The 19,566-nt window shown below is 43.4% G+C and overlaps 1 protein-coding gene across 1 annotated transcript in view; it reads right to left on the reverse strand.

Moving 5' to 3' along the window:
* Fer1l6 (fer-1 like family member 6) overlaps positions 1–19,566 on the reverse strand; it is a 127,336-nt gene that overhangs the window by 75,597 nt on the left and 32,173 nt on the right. Inside the window, exons 13-17 of the mRNA XM_006990681.4 lie at positions 17,133–17,253; positions 15,414–15,514; positions 12,230–12,320; positions 7,787–7,906; positions 5,835–5,987 (exon numbers count right to left, since the gene is read on the reverse strand). Coding sequence (XP_006990743.1) covers positions 5,835–5,987; positions 7,787–7,906; positions 12,230–12,320; positions 15,414–15,514; positions 17,133–17,253 — 586 coding nt within the window. The remainder of the gene's footprint in view (positions 1–5,834; positions 5,988–7,786; positions 7,907–12,229; positions 12,321–15,413; positions 15,515–17,132; positions 17,254–19,566) is intronic.

The raw sequence follows: 19,566 nt of genomic DNA on the forward strand, positions 1-19,566 counted from the left end.
TGAAATTGCCTCTCAGTAACTTCTCTCCTACACTGAGTTCTTTCCACGGAAGATCGTAAAGTCCTATCACCACAGCCATAACTTGTTCTGACAACTTCTAAAGCACCCACGGGGAGGCTTAGACTCCAAATTGAGCATGGCTGTTTGCCTTTGTCACTGGCTCTGAAGGTTCCAAAAGCAGATCTGGAACGACTCTCTCAAACCATGACCGCAAGTGCCCCTGGGCTCCAGCCAATGGGCTAGTGCCAGGGAACATCACAGATTCTGGGACTCAGCCCTGTCCTCCAAGAGCTCAAACCTGGACACCGGCACTCACTCAAGTGATGGATGGGTAACTTTTATTATCATCTCGATTGGCTTAATAAGCATCTAACAGATCAGTGAGATACACCTTTGGGTGCGTCCGTGAGAGTGTTGACGTAGGATTAAGTGGAAGGAGCGAGGGCAAGGCACACACTGAAAGCTGGCTTCACCATCTCATGAGCTGGAATCCCAGAGTAAATAGAGAGAGGAAAAGGAGGAAGTGAGCTGAACAGAAGCGCTCATCTCTCTTCTTCCTGCCTGTGGACAGAATGTGACTAGCCACATCATGCTTCCCCTACCCAGACTTCCCAGCAGACTGTGGCAGACTGTTCGGCTTCAAACTGGAAGCCAAAAGCAAATCTTCCCTCTCAAGTTGTTTCTTGTCGGGTACTTGGTTATAGATACAAAGTAAGTAGCTAATACAAGTGAGAAAAGAGAAAAAAATCTAAGGCAGTGTTTCTCAACCTGTGGATTGTGACTCCCTTTGGAAGTCATATATCAGATATCTTGCATAACAGATATTTACATTATGACTCAGAACAGTAGCAAAGTTACAGTTATGAAGTAGCAAGGAAAATAATTTTATGGTTGGTGGTCATCACAATGTGAGGAACTCTATTAAAGTGTCGCAGCATTAGGAAGGTTGAGAACCAGTAATCTTTGGGAAAGGGAAGGAACCTCTGTGTTCCATCCTTTCTTTAAGATTCAAATGCACAGCTCCCCGTACTTCTCTCTCCCCTTCTACATGTTCAATGTCGCATGATGTAAAAGTATTAAGTGTGAAATTTTCAGAAATAAGTCATTGATGAGGTTTATTACAGTGTACCATTATAAATATTCCATTTTATTATTAGTTACTGTGATAAACCTCCATTTGTCAATTAAACTTTATTATAGGTATGCAGGGAAAATAGTATGTGTGTTGTAATTGCATGCCAGCCCCTCCCTGGGTGTCTGGAACACTCTCTCAGTGGATAGGAGGGCACTATGGTGCTTAGCTGAGCTTGAGACAGTACCTTAGAGTAGGACCAGTCAGGAAAGCATCCCAGAAGGGGGAAGGGATGCAAGCATAGATCTGGTAGTGGGCGCTCATATTTAGTGAGTGTCTATGCTGTGCCAAGAATGGTACAGAAAGCTTTCTGACCAGAAGAACTCACACCAGTGAGCATGAGACCAGTGCAGAGGAATTGGGATTCAATCCTTAGGAAGAAGGATACTGTTATTTACTCAGCTAAAAAAATAAAACAAACCTACTTCATTTTGAGTAAAGGCCACTACTCTACAACCTATAATTTTTAAAACTGTAATAAGATAAATGACCTTCCTTCATTTCTCTGATGATTTGAAAACTTGTTCAAGCAAATAAATATTTATTGAGAAGGCTGATAATCTAATTCAGTTCTATACTGTTTGATTCACATCTGGAAGGCCCTGGGTTTGATTTACAGCATGGAATGAAAGTGAGAAAGGGAGGAAGAGAGAAAGGGAGAGAGGGAGGGAAGAAGGGAAAGAGAGAGGAAGAGAAGGAGGGAGGCAGAGAGGGAGGGAGAGAGGGAGAGGGGAGGAGAGAGGGATGGAACCAAAGAAAGCAGAGTAAGTATGTGTCAGCTTAAGGCTATCTGTGGTAATAACAGCAGTTCTTATGCTATTTGTAGCCATCTCTAGGACATCAATTCACAAAGGCCGGGGTTTGTGTCTGGTGTGTCCCAGCGCTGTTTCCAAGTCTTAGAAAAGAGTGCTTGGCGCTGGAAGAATGCAGCAAATATTTGTGGCATAAATATTATGATTCGCCAAGATAATAATGCCTGACACGTGTTGAGAATTTACATGGGTGTAGGCCCTGGTTTAATGTTTCTTCTTGAGAAATGTTCTATCACCTGCACGTCATAACACACACTGTTTCATTCCGTCTCCCAATGGTTCTGCAATACTTTTTTTTTTTTTTTGGGTTTTTTGAGATAGGGTTTCTCTGTGTAGTTTTGGTGCCTGTCCTGCATCTCGCTCTGTAGACCAGGCTGGCCTCCTCAGCTCTGTGCAGAGACCCACTCTGCTCCTCACACATGCTGTGTGTGTGTGTATGCACACACATGGCCTGAGCATCTAGTTAAAGTGCAGATTCTGATTCGGCAGTTCCAGGGCGGACTTTGAGCTTCTATACCTCTTTCTGTCGGTTTGGGCCTGCTGACCCACAGACCTTAGCTTTAAGTTTTTAAGTTGCATGGCTCTTAACTTACTATTAACATACTATGCTATATTTCTCCCAAGTAATGGAAAACATCATCATTTTCTACTGATGGTAAACAAACTCTGTGTGTGTGTGTGTGTGTGTGTGTGTGTGTGTGTGTGTGTGTGTGTGTACCACAAACGAATTCCACAGGATACTGCTACATTCCTAAAGTCATAATATGCGAATTTTCCAAACAAACAAAAACCCATCAGCATTCACAAATCAAAATTGCTCTCACACATCCACGTTTGATTTATTCAACCTCTTGAGACTAGAATGGAGGTCAGCTAAAAGCAGCAAAGAATGGAGAGGCATAGGAACAGTCTGATAACCAACATCGAAATCCTGCGTGAGATGAAATGCTCAAGTCTTAGCCTTTCCCAGGCCACATCTATCTCCCACCTCCCAAACTGGGCCCTGGACTAGAAGTTCCGCCCATTAGAGTCCTTGTTAGAGTCGGAAGGAAAATGTCTCTCCTGGACATCTGAGCACTTGCTTCCCGGCTCCTGGCACTGCTTGGGAGGCTGTAGAGCCTTTGGGTCTGTTGTTTAATTGGCAGAAAGGGTGGGGGCCTGTGAAGATGGTCTCCTCCCTTGTGTTGGCCCATTAGCTCTGCTTCCTGATCTCCACTCCAAAGGAAGCCTCTCCTGCAAGCTCTTGTCACAGATCCACTCTGTCACCAGTCCTTCCCCACCAGGAAGGACTGTGTCACCTAGCACTGTGCGTCCAAGCACAAAGACTCAACCCCGCCACTGAGCCTGCCGGACGTTCTCAGCAACAGGCAGAGTGACTAACAGGCTGTAAGTAGATATTCCGGAGCAAGATACTGACAAACTTGGCTTTCAAACGTTTGGGTATTTCCTGACTGTAGACCTTCCAGCAAGTCTTCTTCTGACCCGTGGGCACCGTGAAACTCCACGACTTTCCAGGGTGACAACCACAACCTCCTACAGGTCTTTGAACAGGGGCTGTCTACAAAAGCCACCCAGCAGACGGCTGTGTCATAGAATAAATTTCTGGCTTAGAGACTGTAGAGATTTACAGTCTAGGCTCTTTATTTCCACTTCTGAATTCTCCACTAAGGACCCAGCATGAGACTGGGTTTCCTTGACACAGCCTTGTTTTTTTTTTTTTTTTTGGCTTACTATTTAAGGAAGGAGAAAAATAAAATAAATAAATAGAAAGAAGTGGTGGGTGGGAGGGAGTTGAAATGGAAGGTGACAGTCGAAACAGGAAGGAAAAACACTCCTGCTAAATCGCCCTTTCAATATGTTTCCCTGTGGAAGTAACTGAATTCAAGGAGACTTAGAAAGTTATCATTCATGGCAATTCCAGTGGCAAAGGAAAATGCAGATAAAGGAAGCCATAAAAAATTGATAAAGATAACACACAGGCTGGTTTCTCCCGTCTGAACTGTATCTATGCCCTGGCTGGATGCGACAGATGCTCTTTGCTCTAATTTTGTACGGTGCCAGGATACATCACAATATTTAGCAGAGGGTAACTTCATACCGTTTTCTAGTATTTTTAGCACAGGGCCTTTGGAAATGATTTGCTATTTTTAAGACAAATCTTTCTGGCGTCTGCAGCACTCTTTGAATGGAGAAGGTTAAATACAGTCTCTCATATTTGGGAATGAATGACTTGGGTTAAAAAAAATGGCCTTTTTTTTCACTTACAGTTTTATAGGAGCAGAATTTATAAGTTAATTTACATACCGGACAGATAGAGATAAGCAAAGCCACTGGGTTAATAAGAAAGAAATAAGCAAAACCTGCCTTCACTGCTGTGTCAAATTCTGACAAGGGTAACTTCGGGAAGGAAGGATTCACTTTGGGTGGTGGTTTAAGGGAAGGCATAGAGGTGGGAGGTGAAGTGGCTGTCTGTCCATCAGGTCCACTTCAGGGCCAATCAGAAATCAGAGACCGATGGATGCCTGCCTCTGCTCAATTCTTTCCCCGTTTTCTCCTTTCTATTCAGTCTGAGACCCCAGGCCGTGGGATGGTGCCACCCACACATAGGGTGGTCCTTCCCACATCACAAATGCACCTGGACCGAGTCTCATATTCATTCTAAATCCAGTCAGATCAAGCACCACAGCCACCAACAACCGACCAGTTCTGAAGGGGTTAACAGCGTCCTCTGGGACGCTGGATGCCCATTGCTTGAACACAGGCCTTTATTGAGTGATTGCTCTGCAGGAAGTGCTAGTATGTGTTCTTTGCTTGAATTTACTCACTGAAGTCTCACAATCACATCCATGTAGTGGATGAAAAGTAGAATAAACATTCTCCAAACAGATGGAGAATATTAAGCAACTTGTCCAAGATCACACAGCCATAAATATTTGCCCAGAATTCTGTTATGGGTTGAATTACATTCCTCCCAGATTCATCTGCTTTAGTTCTTAATCTCCAGCACTCAGACTGTTACCCTATTTGGAAGGAGGGTCATTGCAGATGTGATTAGTTAAATGACTGTACTGGAATAGGATGGTCCCTGAATCTAGTATGACTAATACCCTTATAAAAAGAATGTTCTCCCTCCCTCCCTCCCTCCCTCCCTCCCTCCCTCCCTCCCTCCCTCCCTCTCTCTCTCTCTCTCTCTCTCTCTCTCTCCTTTCTTTCTTTTACTCATTCATTTTTTCTTTTTCTTTTCATCACTGGGGGTTGACCCTAGGACCTTGCATATGTTAGGCAGGTTTGTTACACTGAACTACATCTTCCCTATGTGTCCATTCCTCTTTTTTTTTTTTAAGAAAAAATTAAGATGGTATCTCACTAAGTTGTTCAAGCTGGCCTTGAACTCACTCTGTAGCCAAGGCTGACCTTGAAAGGCCTCAGATTCCCAAGTATTTGGGATTGAAGGCCTTCATGACCAGGACAGGCTTGAATTTAAACAAACATATTAATTGTATGTATGATGAGGTTAATTTAAAACATACATTAAAAATATAGATTAACTCCTGTGAAAAGGTGCCTTGGAAAAATTATACAGGAGAAAATGACAGGAGAACCAGATAGGGAAAATGTCCAGTCTTGCTAGTAATCAAAGGAGTGGAAATCTAAGCTAGACGGTTGGTCGTTAGATTGAAAGAGAAATCTACCTGTCTCTGAAGACATAATAATTGGAAAGCTACAAGAAAGCACAGAACTGGAATTTAGCTCAAGAAGCCTGAGGTCTCCCAGCTGTCCTCTGTTTCTGAAAACACTGGAAGGAGTTCTAGACATGGACACATGCTAAAAATTCTAAGCCACTCAGGGTCAAAAGAAGCTGGTCTTCTTTTGGTCTCAAGCCAACTTACCTTGAGAAAGTGGGTTTTGATCTTCCCGCAGTGCTTGCCCATCTGCTCTCTGATGGGGGAGTAAAGCAGGTCTTTGGCAGCAATGCGGGCATAGGCTACTCTCTTGTTGTTACTGAGCATCCAAATGAAGACATCTGGGAGAGTGTGCTGTGGCTGTGTGGAGGAGAGATATGATCGGATAGGTTGGTATTTAACGGATGTACTTCTAGAGTCTACCTATCCCCAAAGAACCCCTCTTCTGCAAGGAGAAGATAGAAGAAGACAATGTAGGTATTTAAACACCTGCACAAACAAGCCAGTGAAGTGCCACTTCCTTTAGAAGGAAACATCTTGGTCATGAGGTAGGAATACATGTGACTTCCACTGTACTTGCTGGGTCTGTGTTGGAGCATCTTAGATTGCCTACATTTCTTGATATATCAAACAAATGCTTTTCTACAGATTGCTATTGATTCTTTTTCAATGTAGATATTGACTTAGCTTCAAAGCATAGATTTCCTCATAATCATATACCATTTCCAGAATGTTCAAATGAAAAGACAAGAACAAAAGTGTGCTAATGCCCTTGAATCATTTCCCAGTTGCTTTTAGGAAAAAGAAAACAAATCTAGAGAAGCCTTGTGCCTAAGATCTAGTTGCCAAATAGCCAACTTCCATTTCAACCATGTGGAGAAACTCCATTAAACTTATTAGAAATTTAAATTTTAAAAATTGAGCGATCCAACAAGGAAATGCAGGTTTCCATTTCAAGTGTTCATGATTTTGTGTTTGAAATGTACATTTCTGGACCAATAAAACTATAAAAATAGGAGGCATAGTGCTTTGAGCTGGAAGTAGGTGCCCTGTCTTGCTTGTTTTTGACATACATATTTGATACTAAAAAGGGCGTCCACCCCTTCTATCTAATATGGAGCCAAAGGCAAAGGTAAGGGATTCTAGCCAGCTCACAAAAATGGCTCTGGCAGGCCTTGCCCTTCTCCCCCATTCTCTCTGCCTTGCTAAAAACTATTAGATTACACCCCTAAAGCTAGCCACCAAGGGCTATTCCCTTATTTGGCCACTTCTTCCTTCTGAAGTTGACTACCGAAGTAGAGCTATCAAAGTATTGAAGTCCAGCAATCAAAAGCCCCCTTTGACTCACACAATTAACATGCCCAATTAAAATTAAACCACCTCATCCTAATACAGAGTTTCCCCTTTTACCTTTATAAACTGCCATTTGCCTATGGGCCACATCTGTCTCCTCTCTATCCAGAGGCAGTCCTTTGTCCTCTGGGACAAATATTCCTGTCCTCTTTCCCTTGTTCCCTTCCCCTTCTCCCTCATCCTCTACCCCTGTCTTTGTCTCTTATTCCTTGTCCTTTGTCTCTCTGGGGCAAATAGATCTCTCTGTACTAAGAACTTGCTCTTGGATGTCCTGAGCCAATACTTTTCTTTCAAGTGGATAGTCTGGTTAGTTACAGACAGGAAGAACCAATCCCTATCCCCTCAAACCTTCCATGTTCTTCATAAAATTCTCTTGTCTACTGTTTAACATTTCCTGTCTCACTATTAATATGCTTCCATAGAACAAATACTAGGAGAAAGAATGCCCCTTAAAAGATCATTCTAGAAGATACCAGAAAACATTCCTTACAACTAACTTTAAAATGGGATGCTGTTTAATCTTTATTGAACCTGAGTTTAAATTCTCTTATAGTTGAAAACCTATCAAAGTCCCCACCCTCAGCATTCTTATTTGTATTTTTCTTGTGCTAGGGGACATGCTTTTTATTTTGCTGAACACTCTGGCTTTATGAAAAATCAATAGAGTGATCTATGTTTGACTTAATTTTTAAAATTTCTCCTCCCATCACTAAGCAAATGTTCAACTCATTCATCCCCCCCCCCCCCCCGTCTGGGAAGATTTCTTCCCCATCTTCCCAGTGGGCTTTGTCTGTAGGGTTGATCACCTCATCCACAAGAAAGCGGATCTTCTCCACAAAGCTCTGGGCTTCACCGATCATCTCATCAAGAGATAACTTTTTCTTCTGTTGTTGAATGGCCCCTTTGGCCTCCTTGGCCATTGCCTCCTAAAAAAGACAAGAGTTAGTGTCGATCTTTCTAGAAGTCTGGGGAACAAACATTGCCCTGTGGCTTGAGTGTCCTAAAGGTGTTTGCAAACTCCATTCAAGGACTGTATTGAGTCCTGCATTGTGCATAGGAATGTGGAGATAGTAGGTACCATTTCCTTTGGTAGATAGATGGGATGCTGAGACCTAGAAAGTGCAGAAACTTGTCCAGGCCACAGGAGTATGAGACAGTATCTGAACTAAGCTTCCCAGTGCTTAATAACAACTGTAATAATAGCAGCTAAACTTTGTTGAGTTATATGCAATTCTTTCATTATTCCTCTTAGTGACCTTAGGAGATGGGTACCAATATTTCCATTTTAAGGTGAGAAAAAAGTCACATAGCTCCTGGTCCTGATTTGCAGCTCAGTCCAGTATCACTTTCTCATCTTAGAAATATGAAGGATGCTACCAGCCCAAGGTACCATCTGAAAAGCAGGAAGAGTCAGGCGAGTGTTTCACATACCAAACACAATTATTGTATAACCCAGGCATGATAGCACACCTCTGCATCCCAGCATTTGGGATGGAGATGGAAACAGGAGAATAAGTAGTTCAAGGTCATCCTGAACTACATAGCATGTTTGAGCTCAGCCTGGGCTACATGAGACCATGTCAAGAAAAGAAGAGAGAGTGGATGGGAAAGAGGAAGAAAGAGGAGGAGATCCCAGGGAGGGCCAGAGGAAGGGAGGAAAGAAGTAAAGAAAATACTTATTTTCATTCACCCTTTCCAGCTATGCTTACGGGATTTGTTAAAAAGAAAAAGAAAAAAGTCTCTTCCAGTGCCTTCCAAGGCCCTGTGAATTGGCTGTGCTTTCTCCTTCCTTCTCCTAGCATCCCCTCCTCCCCCACTGGGCTCCAGGCTCCAGGCTCCTCGGGAGGTCCTGGACCATGCCAAGTTCAGTCTACCCTAAGGCTGTAACACCAGGACATTCTTATTGCTCACATGTTCTTCCTGGCCTCCACATGGCTTCCATTTAAACATCACCATTTAATATATGATGTCACATATTTATTTCCCTGGCCACTGTGGCTTTGGTTTCCCTTCATAATCATAACCCGTGATTATTTTTATGTACAGGTTGGTTACCTGTCTGCATTTTGATTTCTAATTGGACAGGAAGCCCCTCTCTGGTTCTTATCTTGCACCGTCCATGTTGTCATATACACCAACACACAACAGCGACATACAGCACATCCTTGCCACACAGTGTGTAGTAAGTATATTTGGAAAGGAGTAAGTCAGTCAGTTGGTTTATGGACTCCCCAAAGACAAACTGTCAATTTTGTGTTCCTAGCACTTTGTCCATGCCTGACACACAAGAAGCCTTCTGGGGATGCTGACTACAAAAGGTAATACCTGCTGTCTTTGGGGTACCAAGACTGCAGTTGGACATGATGCTTCCTTGGACATTTTTGTGAAATGTAAGTGAAAGCAACACATGCAAATAAATGTGCAAAGCATCATGATTTCAGACAGGGGTGAAGCCAGGCTTCCTGGAGGTTCTGAATCTGAGCTGAGCTATAAGTGAATACATCAGTCAGTAAGAAAACAAATGGCAGTCCCCACAGAGGGAACAATCACACCAAATGTCAGTCCCCACAGAGGGGACTATCACACCAAATGACAGTTCCTACAGAGGGAGCATTCACACATGCAGATACACCATCAGCAAGAACCCAGCCAGTCAGAGCACAGATACAGGGTAAAGGCTTACTGCAGATCAAGGCCAGGATGCTAGGTCGAGCACAGCTCTGTACAGCATGCAAAGGGAATTTAGACTCTGTCCTATGAATTATTGATGGACTCCAATGATGTGTTAAGAACAAGTGATCATGATGAATATCATTTCTGAAGGCGTTTCGGTTGTGGTATGGAAGATAGGCTAGAGGAAGTCTACTGCAGAGTTTAGGCCAGAGGTTCTAAGCAACTAGTTCAGGTAGTAATTCAGGGGCTAGCAAAGCGGTGTAAGTTCTAGAATGCTTAAGGGACAGAATCAAGAGGATCTGGGGCGGCGCTGACTGTTTGAGGCGAGAGATTAAGAATCAGCATAGATACAGAGGCTTCTGGCTGCATCAGTAAGTACTGCTGGGTGCGCCAATGCAGGATGGAGGAGAAAGCTAGAAGAGGTGGAGGTGAGTAGGAGATACTGAGTGGGAAGTGTTCCAAGACATGTGATTTCCACTAGGAGGCAAGATATACTGATCCAGAGATGAGAGACATGAGTCTACAATGGTGAATTTTTATAGCCAACTTGATTAAAGGATACCTTGGGCATTAAGGAGATACAACTTCAAATGTGTATGTGAGGGTGTTTCTATAGAGGTTTACCGAGGAGAAAAGATCCACCCTGAATGCGGATAGCTCATCTGTTGAGCTGTGATCCTAGACTGAATGAAAAGGAGGAAGTCCACTGGACACCGCCGTCCCTCTCTCTCTGCTTCGTGATCTGTGGAGATGTGAAGAGCCCCAGCTACATGCTCCCACAACCACAAACACTGCTGTACCCGCCCTGCATGATTGAACATTATCTTTCAAACCCTGAGCCTACATAAATCCTTGTGGTGGTATTGTGTTCCCCAAAATATTGTGAACCCTAATAAACTTATCTGGGGTCACAGAACAGAACAGCCACTAGATATAGAGGCCAGAAAATGGTGGCACAGACACCTTTAATCCTAGCATTCCAGAGGCAGAGATCAGTCTGGATCTCTGTGAGTTCAAAGCCACAATGGAAACCGCCAGGCATGGTAACAAGAGCCTTTAATCCTAGGAAGTGATGGCAGGAAGCAGAAAGGTATTTAAGGCATGAGGACAAGGAACTAGAGCTGATTAAGCTTTTAGGCTTTTGAGCAGCAGTTCAGCTGAGATCCATTTGGATGAGGACTAAGAGGCTTCCAGTCTGAGGAAACAGGATCAGCTGAAGAATTGGCAAGGTGAGGTGGCTGTGGCTTGTTCTGCTTCTCAAATCTTCCAGCATTCACCCCACTACCTGGCCCTGGGTTTGTTTTTATTAATAAGAACTTTTAAGATTCCTGCTACAAATCCTTCCTCTCACAAGTCTGTTCACTGTGGTGAGAAAAGGAACAGATATGAGACACCATCAAGATGCTGCCATCACAGGTTGGATCCAGTCAGGACTGATGGACAATGAGCAGACAGAACTCTACAGAGAATATGCAATGGAAAGAAGACACAGATAGCATGTCACTAGAGGATAAGAGGAAGGAACAGACAGAAAGATCTTACAGATGCTGGAAGCCAGCCCCCTGGGACATCCTGGGGGACAAAAGAGACATGTTCTAGAAAGAAAGGTGAAAGAAGAGTTTAGGTACCCATGTTTAGTCTCTGGAATTGGATTAGGTAGTTATGAGTTCTTAAGCAAACAAACAAAAAAGATCTTCCTGAATTCTGCTCATATCTTTACAATGTCCCCCACAGAGTCAAATATGGAGAGATTTTTCTTGGCAGGATTATCACAGCATCACCCAAATGTCCTTTCGTGCTATTGCTGGAATTGAAAGTTCAAGGTCAGGTATTTCAGGATCTGACTTGGGCTGACATTTCTCAGCCATCACTCATTCCACAAGGACCGAGCATCTGTGAGGTCACTTTAAACACCTACAGGCACGGTGCTAGTGGGCAGGACACCGAAGGTCGTCAGTAGCTTCCTGTCCTCAAAAAGTTCTGGCAACCCTTAATGCGATTCTCAACAGGGACCTGAGGAGGGGAGCATTGCTACTTCTTTTTAGCTTCTTGATTTGTGAGAGAGACATGAAGGTGGAAGAGTCTAAGAACACAGCCTTAAAAAATGTGTATATGGGCATTTTGGCTGCATATGTCTGTGTACTGCGTGCAATGTGTGCTGAGGCCAGAAGAGGGCATCAGCTCTTCTGAAACTGCAGTTGTGAGCCTCCACGTGGATGCTGAGAATCAACCTCAGGTCCTCTGGAAAAGCAGCTGTTTTTCCTAACTACCCGGCCATTTCTCTAGCCTGGGTCTAACAGCTTTAAGAAAATGCAAATTTCAGAAGAAATAAGGGGAGGTTCCATCTGAATAAGTGGAACTGTGGTGCTTCCAGCTCACCCCTGTGAATCCTCAATAGACATGAGCGCCTTTCCTACCCAGCACACGTTCTTTCCCATAGCTATCTCTACCTCACAGAAAAGTGTGTTCTTTAAACATTGTCCTTGTTTGGCCTGTGACCTATGTGTCATCCGTGAGGTTTATTTTTAAAGCACATGCTTTAACTCTGTTCAAAATATAAATAGGTTTTCACATACCAGCTCTTGCCAGCAGAGCGTGAGTCGTTTCTTATCTAACGCAGTTTGGTTCGACATCTTCGGTTTCTTTTCTGCTTCAGAGATAAAGGAGCTGAAAGAGAATATCCGTTTTGCAGCCTACTTAGTGAAAATCCATTTGTATGATTCCAGAGATCTGCAAAAATATCTGCTTTCTGTGGCACAGTCGGAAGTTGATAGAGCCACAGAACCAAGGTTTTTAATTTAGGATTAAACAATGGTGTGCTAACATTTCTCATAGACCAAAAAAAAAAAAAAAAAAAATTGGAAATGATCCCCAGACCCTGTGCCTGTGTTCATTTGGGGAATTTATGAATTTTATGAATTTCATTTTCTTTCAGTACATACCCATTGCAACTGCTGTCAAATTCTATAGCAAATTTGCATGAAATAATACAGCTCTTTGTCTTAAGACACATCAAGACTTTTCTAAAATGTTACATATCAAGCAAATATTTTAGAATGAAGACTGAAATATGTGCCCATCTTCTTGAAGAGGAATATTTTTGGAGATGAAATTTTAAATGTGTCAAAAAGGAAAATAATAGAGGCTATGAGTACAATTCAAGAAGAAATGTGAATGATCTGAACATCTTTAGTGATGTCTTTAATGATGACTTTAATGATGACTGCCTTTAATGATGACTTAAATGATATTAAAATCAATGCTACTTCATTTATAAAATTAATATTATGCAAAATTAGTGGTGGTATGGGCGAGGATGGGAAAATGTATGCTGCTGTAGAAGTAACTGGTTATTTCTTACAAACTACTTGATAGCACCTATGGACATTTTAACATGTGCATAATTGATTAAAAATTACATTAGAATTCTTGTCCTTTGGAAATAGTGGAATGATTTTGCAAGAATGTATTTGTAGAGTATTTGCTTTAGTAATAAAATAAGTGAAGCAATAAAATATTGTTAAAGACAAATTAAATCTATTTTGGTGTATCTATGTATGAAGATGCCTGTGCTATATTGCTGAGTGTAGAAGAAACTTGCTGGACAAATATCTGCTATTATTGTGAAGAAGCAAAGTGTTTTGTGAGTATGTGTGTGAGGATGTGTGTGTCTGCAAAGGCAGGAAAACCCAGTCCAGGAGGACAAATTAATCTCTTTTCTCTGAAAGTAGGAATGTAGAGAAAATTGAAAATGTCTCTTTTAATATCATATCCATAATAGAACTATAGAATATGGAATATAGATGTGAAAACTACCACAAAGGAAACTTGCGAAGAGAAGAATAGGATGAGAGACCCCACACCTGCACTCTGCCTGGTGTCTATAGGAAACCCTGCCAGGTTCTCTTTGGGGATACTATTAAAGCCACATTTTTTTTGTTCCTTTTTACATACAATAAGAGGACTATATTCGGGGATAGATGTAATCTTGTTGCATTTCTGTGTTTATTAGAAATACAGGGAATCCTATCCCATTCTCCAGGATGGATCAGCCCAAGTAGACATGTTACCTCCTTAGGGTCTCTCCTATCATACAGAGGCCAGTGGAAACACATTTCTCTGTATCAGAATTTGGGTGGGTGATAAGGTATGTGTTCCGTTCAGTCTCCATCTTTCAGACCCAGCCTGCTCTTTGACTACGCACGACCTCGTCACCCCTACATGATGAGCAGCTCATCCTTGATGTGGAGGAGACATCGGAAAACCAACTGCTCAACCAAGAAAGGAGCAGGAAGCAGGAATTACGATCTGACCTCGAGTCCAACCTGCTCTCTCAGATCTGCAGTTACCAACTATAAAACTACCATTTTAATCATCGACACACATGGATGGTTTGTCAGCTGACTAGAAACATGAAGAAAAGAGGGATCGTTAGTTATCATCCTCAAGTAACCCCCTCATGTAGAAGAGTTATTGAGCTATTACTTGCGTGCCAATACTTTCCAAGATGAGAGATGGCGTGATGAAGCTTTGTCAAGATGCTTCAAGGGAATTATAAGTGGCACTTGACTCACGGGACTAGTGTTTAATATTGTTTTGTATTGAAAAATGAAAGCAAATAAAGAGACCAAAACAACACATTTGTTTCTTTGTCTACGTGTGTGGATATATATGAGGACAGATCTATACACATGAATGAACACACACAGCAGACTACCTGGCGTATCTACTACCTGTCTACTGGTTTTTACCTTTGATATAATTTAATCTCTACCCGCTTTTTAGTAATTCCATTTTTAGCAAGTTCTCATTTTTCTTGTCTTGGCTGAGTTCATTTTAAGAGATGGCCCAAGTTGCTTCCACTTGGGATAAGTTGCCTCTAAAGGCCCTGAGAGAGCTCCGCCTACCATCTGTGTTGCTACGGAGTCCCCCGCTGTTACTGCAGGTTGTAATAGTAACTTGATTCAAAGAGGATGTGTCAAGAGCAATCAGATGAGGTTTCGGTCAAGGCCCACTGTGTTTTCCACCTGACTGACATCCTCTCCGACTCTACTTGTCTGTTCATCGGGATAAGAGCTTCTTAGACAGACCCGTGCAGCAAAGGGTTGAGGATGGATAGCCTCAAACTGAAAGCTATCAAGGAACTGAAGTCCTCAACCCAACTACCCATGAAGAACTGATGAATCCTGTAGGTAACCAGATGAGTGATTTGGGAAGTGGATCCTTCCTAGTTAGGCCTAGAGATGACATTAGTCCCAGTAACCCAGGGAGTCCTGTGCTCAAAACCCACTTCCTGATAGACACAAACTGTGATGTGAAAAAACTGTAACAAGCCACTAGGTTTGAGGGTCAACTGTTACTCAGTAATAGATCAGTATACCCTGCTTTCAAAGTCTCTTAGTATATTGCCTGCCACCTAAATTAAATGTCCTTAATTGGGTTTTTTAATCAGTTAATCAGTTAAGCATCACTTGATATAGCCTTATGTACCTAACTGCCATAGAGGTGTTGAGTATCTACCGAACATGAAGTGCCTTGCTGAGTGCCGATGCTATGAGGACTTTTTCTCATTCCATAAAGAATCTTAGCAGTTGGTCTGTCTAGTTTCGCTTTGTCCCCCTTGACTTACGCTGTAGTTCCTTAAGTGTCAGGAAGGGATACGATACCGTGAAGCGCCCATCCGAATGTGTGTGAGAGCAGCTGATTTCTCAATGTCATTAAAAGCTGAGTCCATCTGAGCTGCCTGGTGCTGTCACTCACCTGCTTTGACTGATGAAGTCACTGAGCACGGTCTTCATCTTCTCTTCCGGTGCCTCCTCTGAAACCTTGACCAGCTCCCTCACTTCTTCTATGCCTTCTTCCTGAAGACCAACCACAGAGTGTGGTACTTGTTAGGTAGAGATCACCGATCGTCACATTCCAGAAACAACAGTGGCCTATCTTTGTCGCTGTGGTTTTGGAGAGGCAGGAAGAACCCCCTCTTTCTTGAACTTAGCCTGGAAGTACTGCTGCCTTCCTACTTCGATCCCCCCTTTCCTTAGGTCCAGATGAGCGTCCTCTCCTGTATTACTCAAAGCCATTGCGTCCCAGATCGATTCCTATCTAACTAAGCATCATTCTGTGTCACCCATATTGTGGGAAACCTAATATCATGAGAAATATTTCCTAATTTTAAAATGCATATATTATTATAAAAATTTCAAAGTCAACATTTGTCAATTTTACAAAGTAATGTAACCCTACTGGCATTGAAAAGCGATTCTGAGTATATCAGGTTTGGGGGCAGGGAACAGGGTAGAGTGGATGCAGCAGCGACTATATGCTGATATACTTAATAATTTTACATTTCTCTTTGGGCCTCAATTCCAGGATTCTACTCAGCATCCCAGAGGAAAATGGGGTCTAAAGGGAAATGCCAGTATTCCTACTGCTTTGCTAGAATTTATAAAAGCTGCATTTTTACCACCAAAATCTGCAATTTTACCTGCCAAATTCTGGTGCCTGAGGACTCAAGCTCTGTTCTCTGAACCTCCAATACACAAAGAAGAGGCATCACAATGGAGCAAGTAGTCTAAGGATTTGGGCTCTGGCTTGGGCGACCTGGGTTCAAATCCAGGCTGCCGCTTACTGGTAAATCAATCTCATTATACATAGTCTCTCATTTATAAAATAGGAAATTAATAGGAACCACCTACCTCACTGCCCTAAGGGGAATAAACTTAGTCATGGAAGCCATGAAGGGCTATTGACACTGAGCAGGGATTCAGAAAAGAGTGCTAAAGACTATTGCAGCCTCTAAGGGATATTCTGGTTTGTTTTATCATTGCTGTTAGTAATAAACTGTATCTATTCTGCCTGAAGAATAAATAAGGCCCATCTTGCAAAGCCTGTGGCCTCCACATTGTGTGAGCCTAGTCTAGGCTTCTCCGGCTATTTTCAGAGTCTAGCTCCCCAACGCCTAGAATCCCACAGTTGAAGATACTACTTTGCTTTACAGAAGTTGGGTGTGAAGCAAAGAGGAGGGAGATACACATTCTCTCCTTAGCGTGGCTGCTAGTGGACCAGAAGGTGAAACAAGAGCCATCTGATGAGGCTGTGGACAGTGAGTGGAGGATTAGAAGATGTCCCTCCCCATGAGACCTGTAGGTAGCAAGAAATGTGAGAGTAAGGAAAGGGCCATTTGAAGCCAGGATTTGTCAACTTTGTGAGATATCTTCCCCTCCTGCCTTTGGGAGATGTGGATCCAGCCACTTGTTAGGTCCTATAAGAGCAAAAGACAGAGCAGGGGTTCTGATTTGGATAGGCTGATTTGAATTTGGGGATTTTGCAAAACACTCTCATTCCTCTGGGTTCCCACGATCGAAGCCTTGAAATACAGCAACCCCAATTCAGTGATGTTTGACCTGAGGTCAAGGCCATGGTTGAAGAGAAAAGCATATCTCTATCCTAGCTTCCCAATTTGCCAATGAAGCCACCTACCAGGAGGTCAGCCATTTTCCCCAGCATGTTGGACCAGTGCAGTCTGAATGTCTGGTCTCCCCAGGAACTGATGAAGGAGACACAGGGCTTCTTGGCACCAAAAGGCAAGTAGTTGTAATTTCTGTAAAGCACATTAGGTGTGGAAGTCAGCTGGAATCAGTGGTTTTCAAGCGACCCCAGGCGTTTGCTTATGTGTTAGGTGTTCTGTAGGGGTGCAGAAGGGTGGAGACGTAACTACTAATGCCATCCTTAGACTGTAATTGGAGACCTGTGATCAGTGAATGGTGGGTTATGTAGCTACCATGAAAGGCATCAAGAGTTACTCCCAGACCAATGTGGTGCACATCTGATCCCAGCACTTGGAATGTGGAGGCAGGAGGAGGGATAGTTCAAAACCATCCTCAGCAACATAGTGAGTTCAAGCACAGCCTAGGCTACATGAAACTCTCAAAATCAAGCCAAACACACAAAAGAAGTTACTCTCAGACATAGAGTAAAGCTTAGAAATTATCACCAGTGTGTAGAGTATGTTGGGCAAACCTTCCTCAAAGAAGGCTTAAATTGATAAAGGAAAAGAGCAATGTTAGTTTTAAAAAAAAAGTTTATTCTGAGCACATTGTATTGATTTTATTGATAGAAATGAAATTTCTGGAGAAAAGTAAATCATGTTACTAATGGGGATAAACGCATACATCCCAATCTAAACCAGTACTCAGTAGCTTAGCATCATTCTTTCATTCGTTCATCCATCCATCCATCCATCCATCCATCCATCCATCCATCCATCCATCCACCCATCCACCCATCCACCCATCCACCCATCCACCCACCCATCCATCCACCCACCCACCCACTCATCCATCCATCCACCCATCCATCCACCCACCCATCCATCCATCCATCCATCCATCCACCCATCCATCCATCCATCTCATACTAACTGTTACCAGGCCCCGGTGTCAATAATGTAGGTGACTTGCTTGGCTAGGAACGGATAAGATGCATAGCCAACCAGCAAAGATATGGAGCCCCAAGGATTGCCTGACGGTGGCAGAGGAATAAATATTCCTTAATGCTGATAGGAAAAGGTCATTAACAGAATGAAGTGGATGTCAGAAAAGACAGAACTAATGTGCAGATTTGGTTCCCAAGGCAGGGCTGGGGGGCTAGGGGTGTTGGGGGGGTGTGGAAGCAGGGCAGGAGGAAGAGGCATAGAACTTCCAACCGGTGAAGTTCCCTGGCTAAAGACAACTGTTTCAATGGTCAGGTTTTTCCCAGCCCCCCTATAGTTTTCTCACAAGCATACGAGACCCTAAAGAGAAGTATGGATGGGAGGCAGGAGCAAATGCTTGGGATGGGCATGGTGCTGACTTTGGAGAATGTGGACCTTGTTTAGAGAAATGTATTTATGGTGGTTTGGAGAGAAAGGGGCAGAGATGGGGTAGACAGAGGCATAAAAGAAGGAGAGGGGGAGGAGAGAAAGGAGCCATAAGAAGAGAGAGGAGGGGGAAAGGAGGGGAGGGGAAGGAAGGGAGAGGGGTGGGGTGGGAGAGGGGAGGGAGGGAGGTGAGATGGAGGGAAGGAAAGCACCATGGAGGAGAGAAGGGAAGAGGAAAGGGGAGGGAGAGGAGGGGGGCCATGTTTTCCTTTCTAACAAAAGCTCTTTAGCCTGGAAGATCGGATGTTCTTTTTTTAGCTCTCCAACCTAAATTTCTCTGGAAGGATGACAAAATTAGCAAAGGGCCCCCTGGTCTACTCTGCAAAAAAATAAATAAACCAGCAGGTGCTCATTCAGAAAAGTAAGTCAAAGAGGTTCTTGGTGGATGTGGACGCGGGGGTGGGGGGTGGGGGGTGGGAGGTGGCAGGGGATGGGGGGCAGGGGGAAAAGGATCCTGAAGGACAAGGGAAGCCAAGAGCCAAGGCTTATTGCCAGGCAGAGTGGAGTGTGTTCAAAACCAGGGAGCAGCAAAGAACAGTGTACAGCTGGGTATCTTCCAGGAACATTGAACAGCTGGATGAAAGGGGTGCCTGGGGGAATGACCCACCCAAGCCAGGTAGGTGTGTGTGTGTGTGTGTCTGTCTGTCTGTCTGTCTGTCTGCCTGTCTCTCTCTGTGTGTGTATGTGTCTATCTGTCAATCTGTCTGTATCTGTGTCTGTGTGTTTTTCTGTCTCTGTGTCTGTCTGTCTGTCTGTGTGTGTCTGTCTGTCCCATCGTCTGTGTGTGTATCTATCTCTGTCTCTGTCTCCATCTCTGTCTCTCTGTATGTATATGTGTGTGTGTCTCTGTGTGTGTGTCTCTGTCTCTGTCTGTGTGTGTGTGTCTGTCTCTGTGTGTGTATGTGTATGTGTGTGTGCATGTGTGTGTGTGTGTGTGCATGTGTGTGTGTGTGTGTGTGTGTGTGTGTGTGTGTGTGTGTGTGTTTGAGCACCAGA

The sequence above is a fragment of the Peromyscus maniculatus genome, chromosome 20, assembly GCF_049852395.1.
Source record: "Peromyscus maniculatus bairdii isolate BWxNUB_F1_BW_parent chromosome 20, HU_Pman_BW_mat_3.1, whole genome shotgun sequence".
NCBI lineage: Eukaryota > Metazoa > Chordata > Mammalia > Rodentia > Cricetidae > Peromyscus > Peromyscus maniculatus.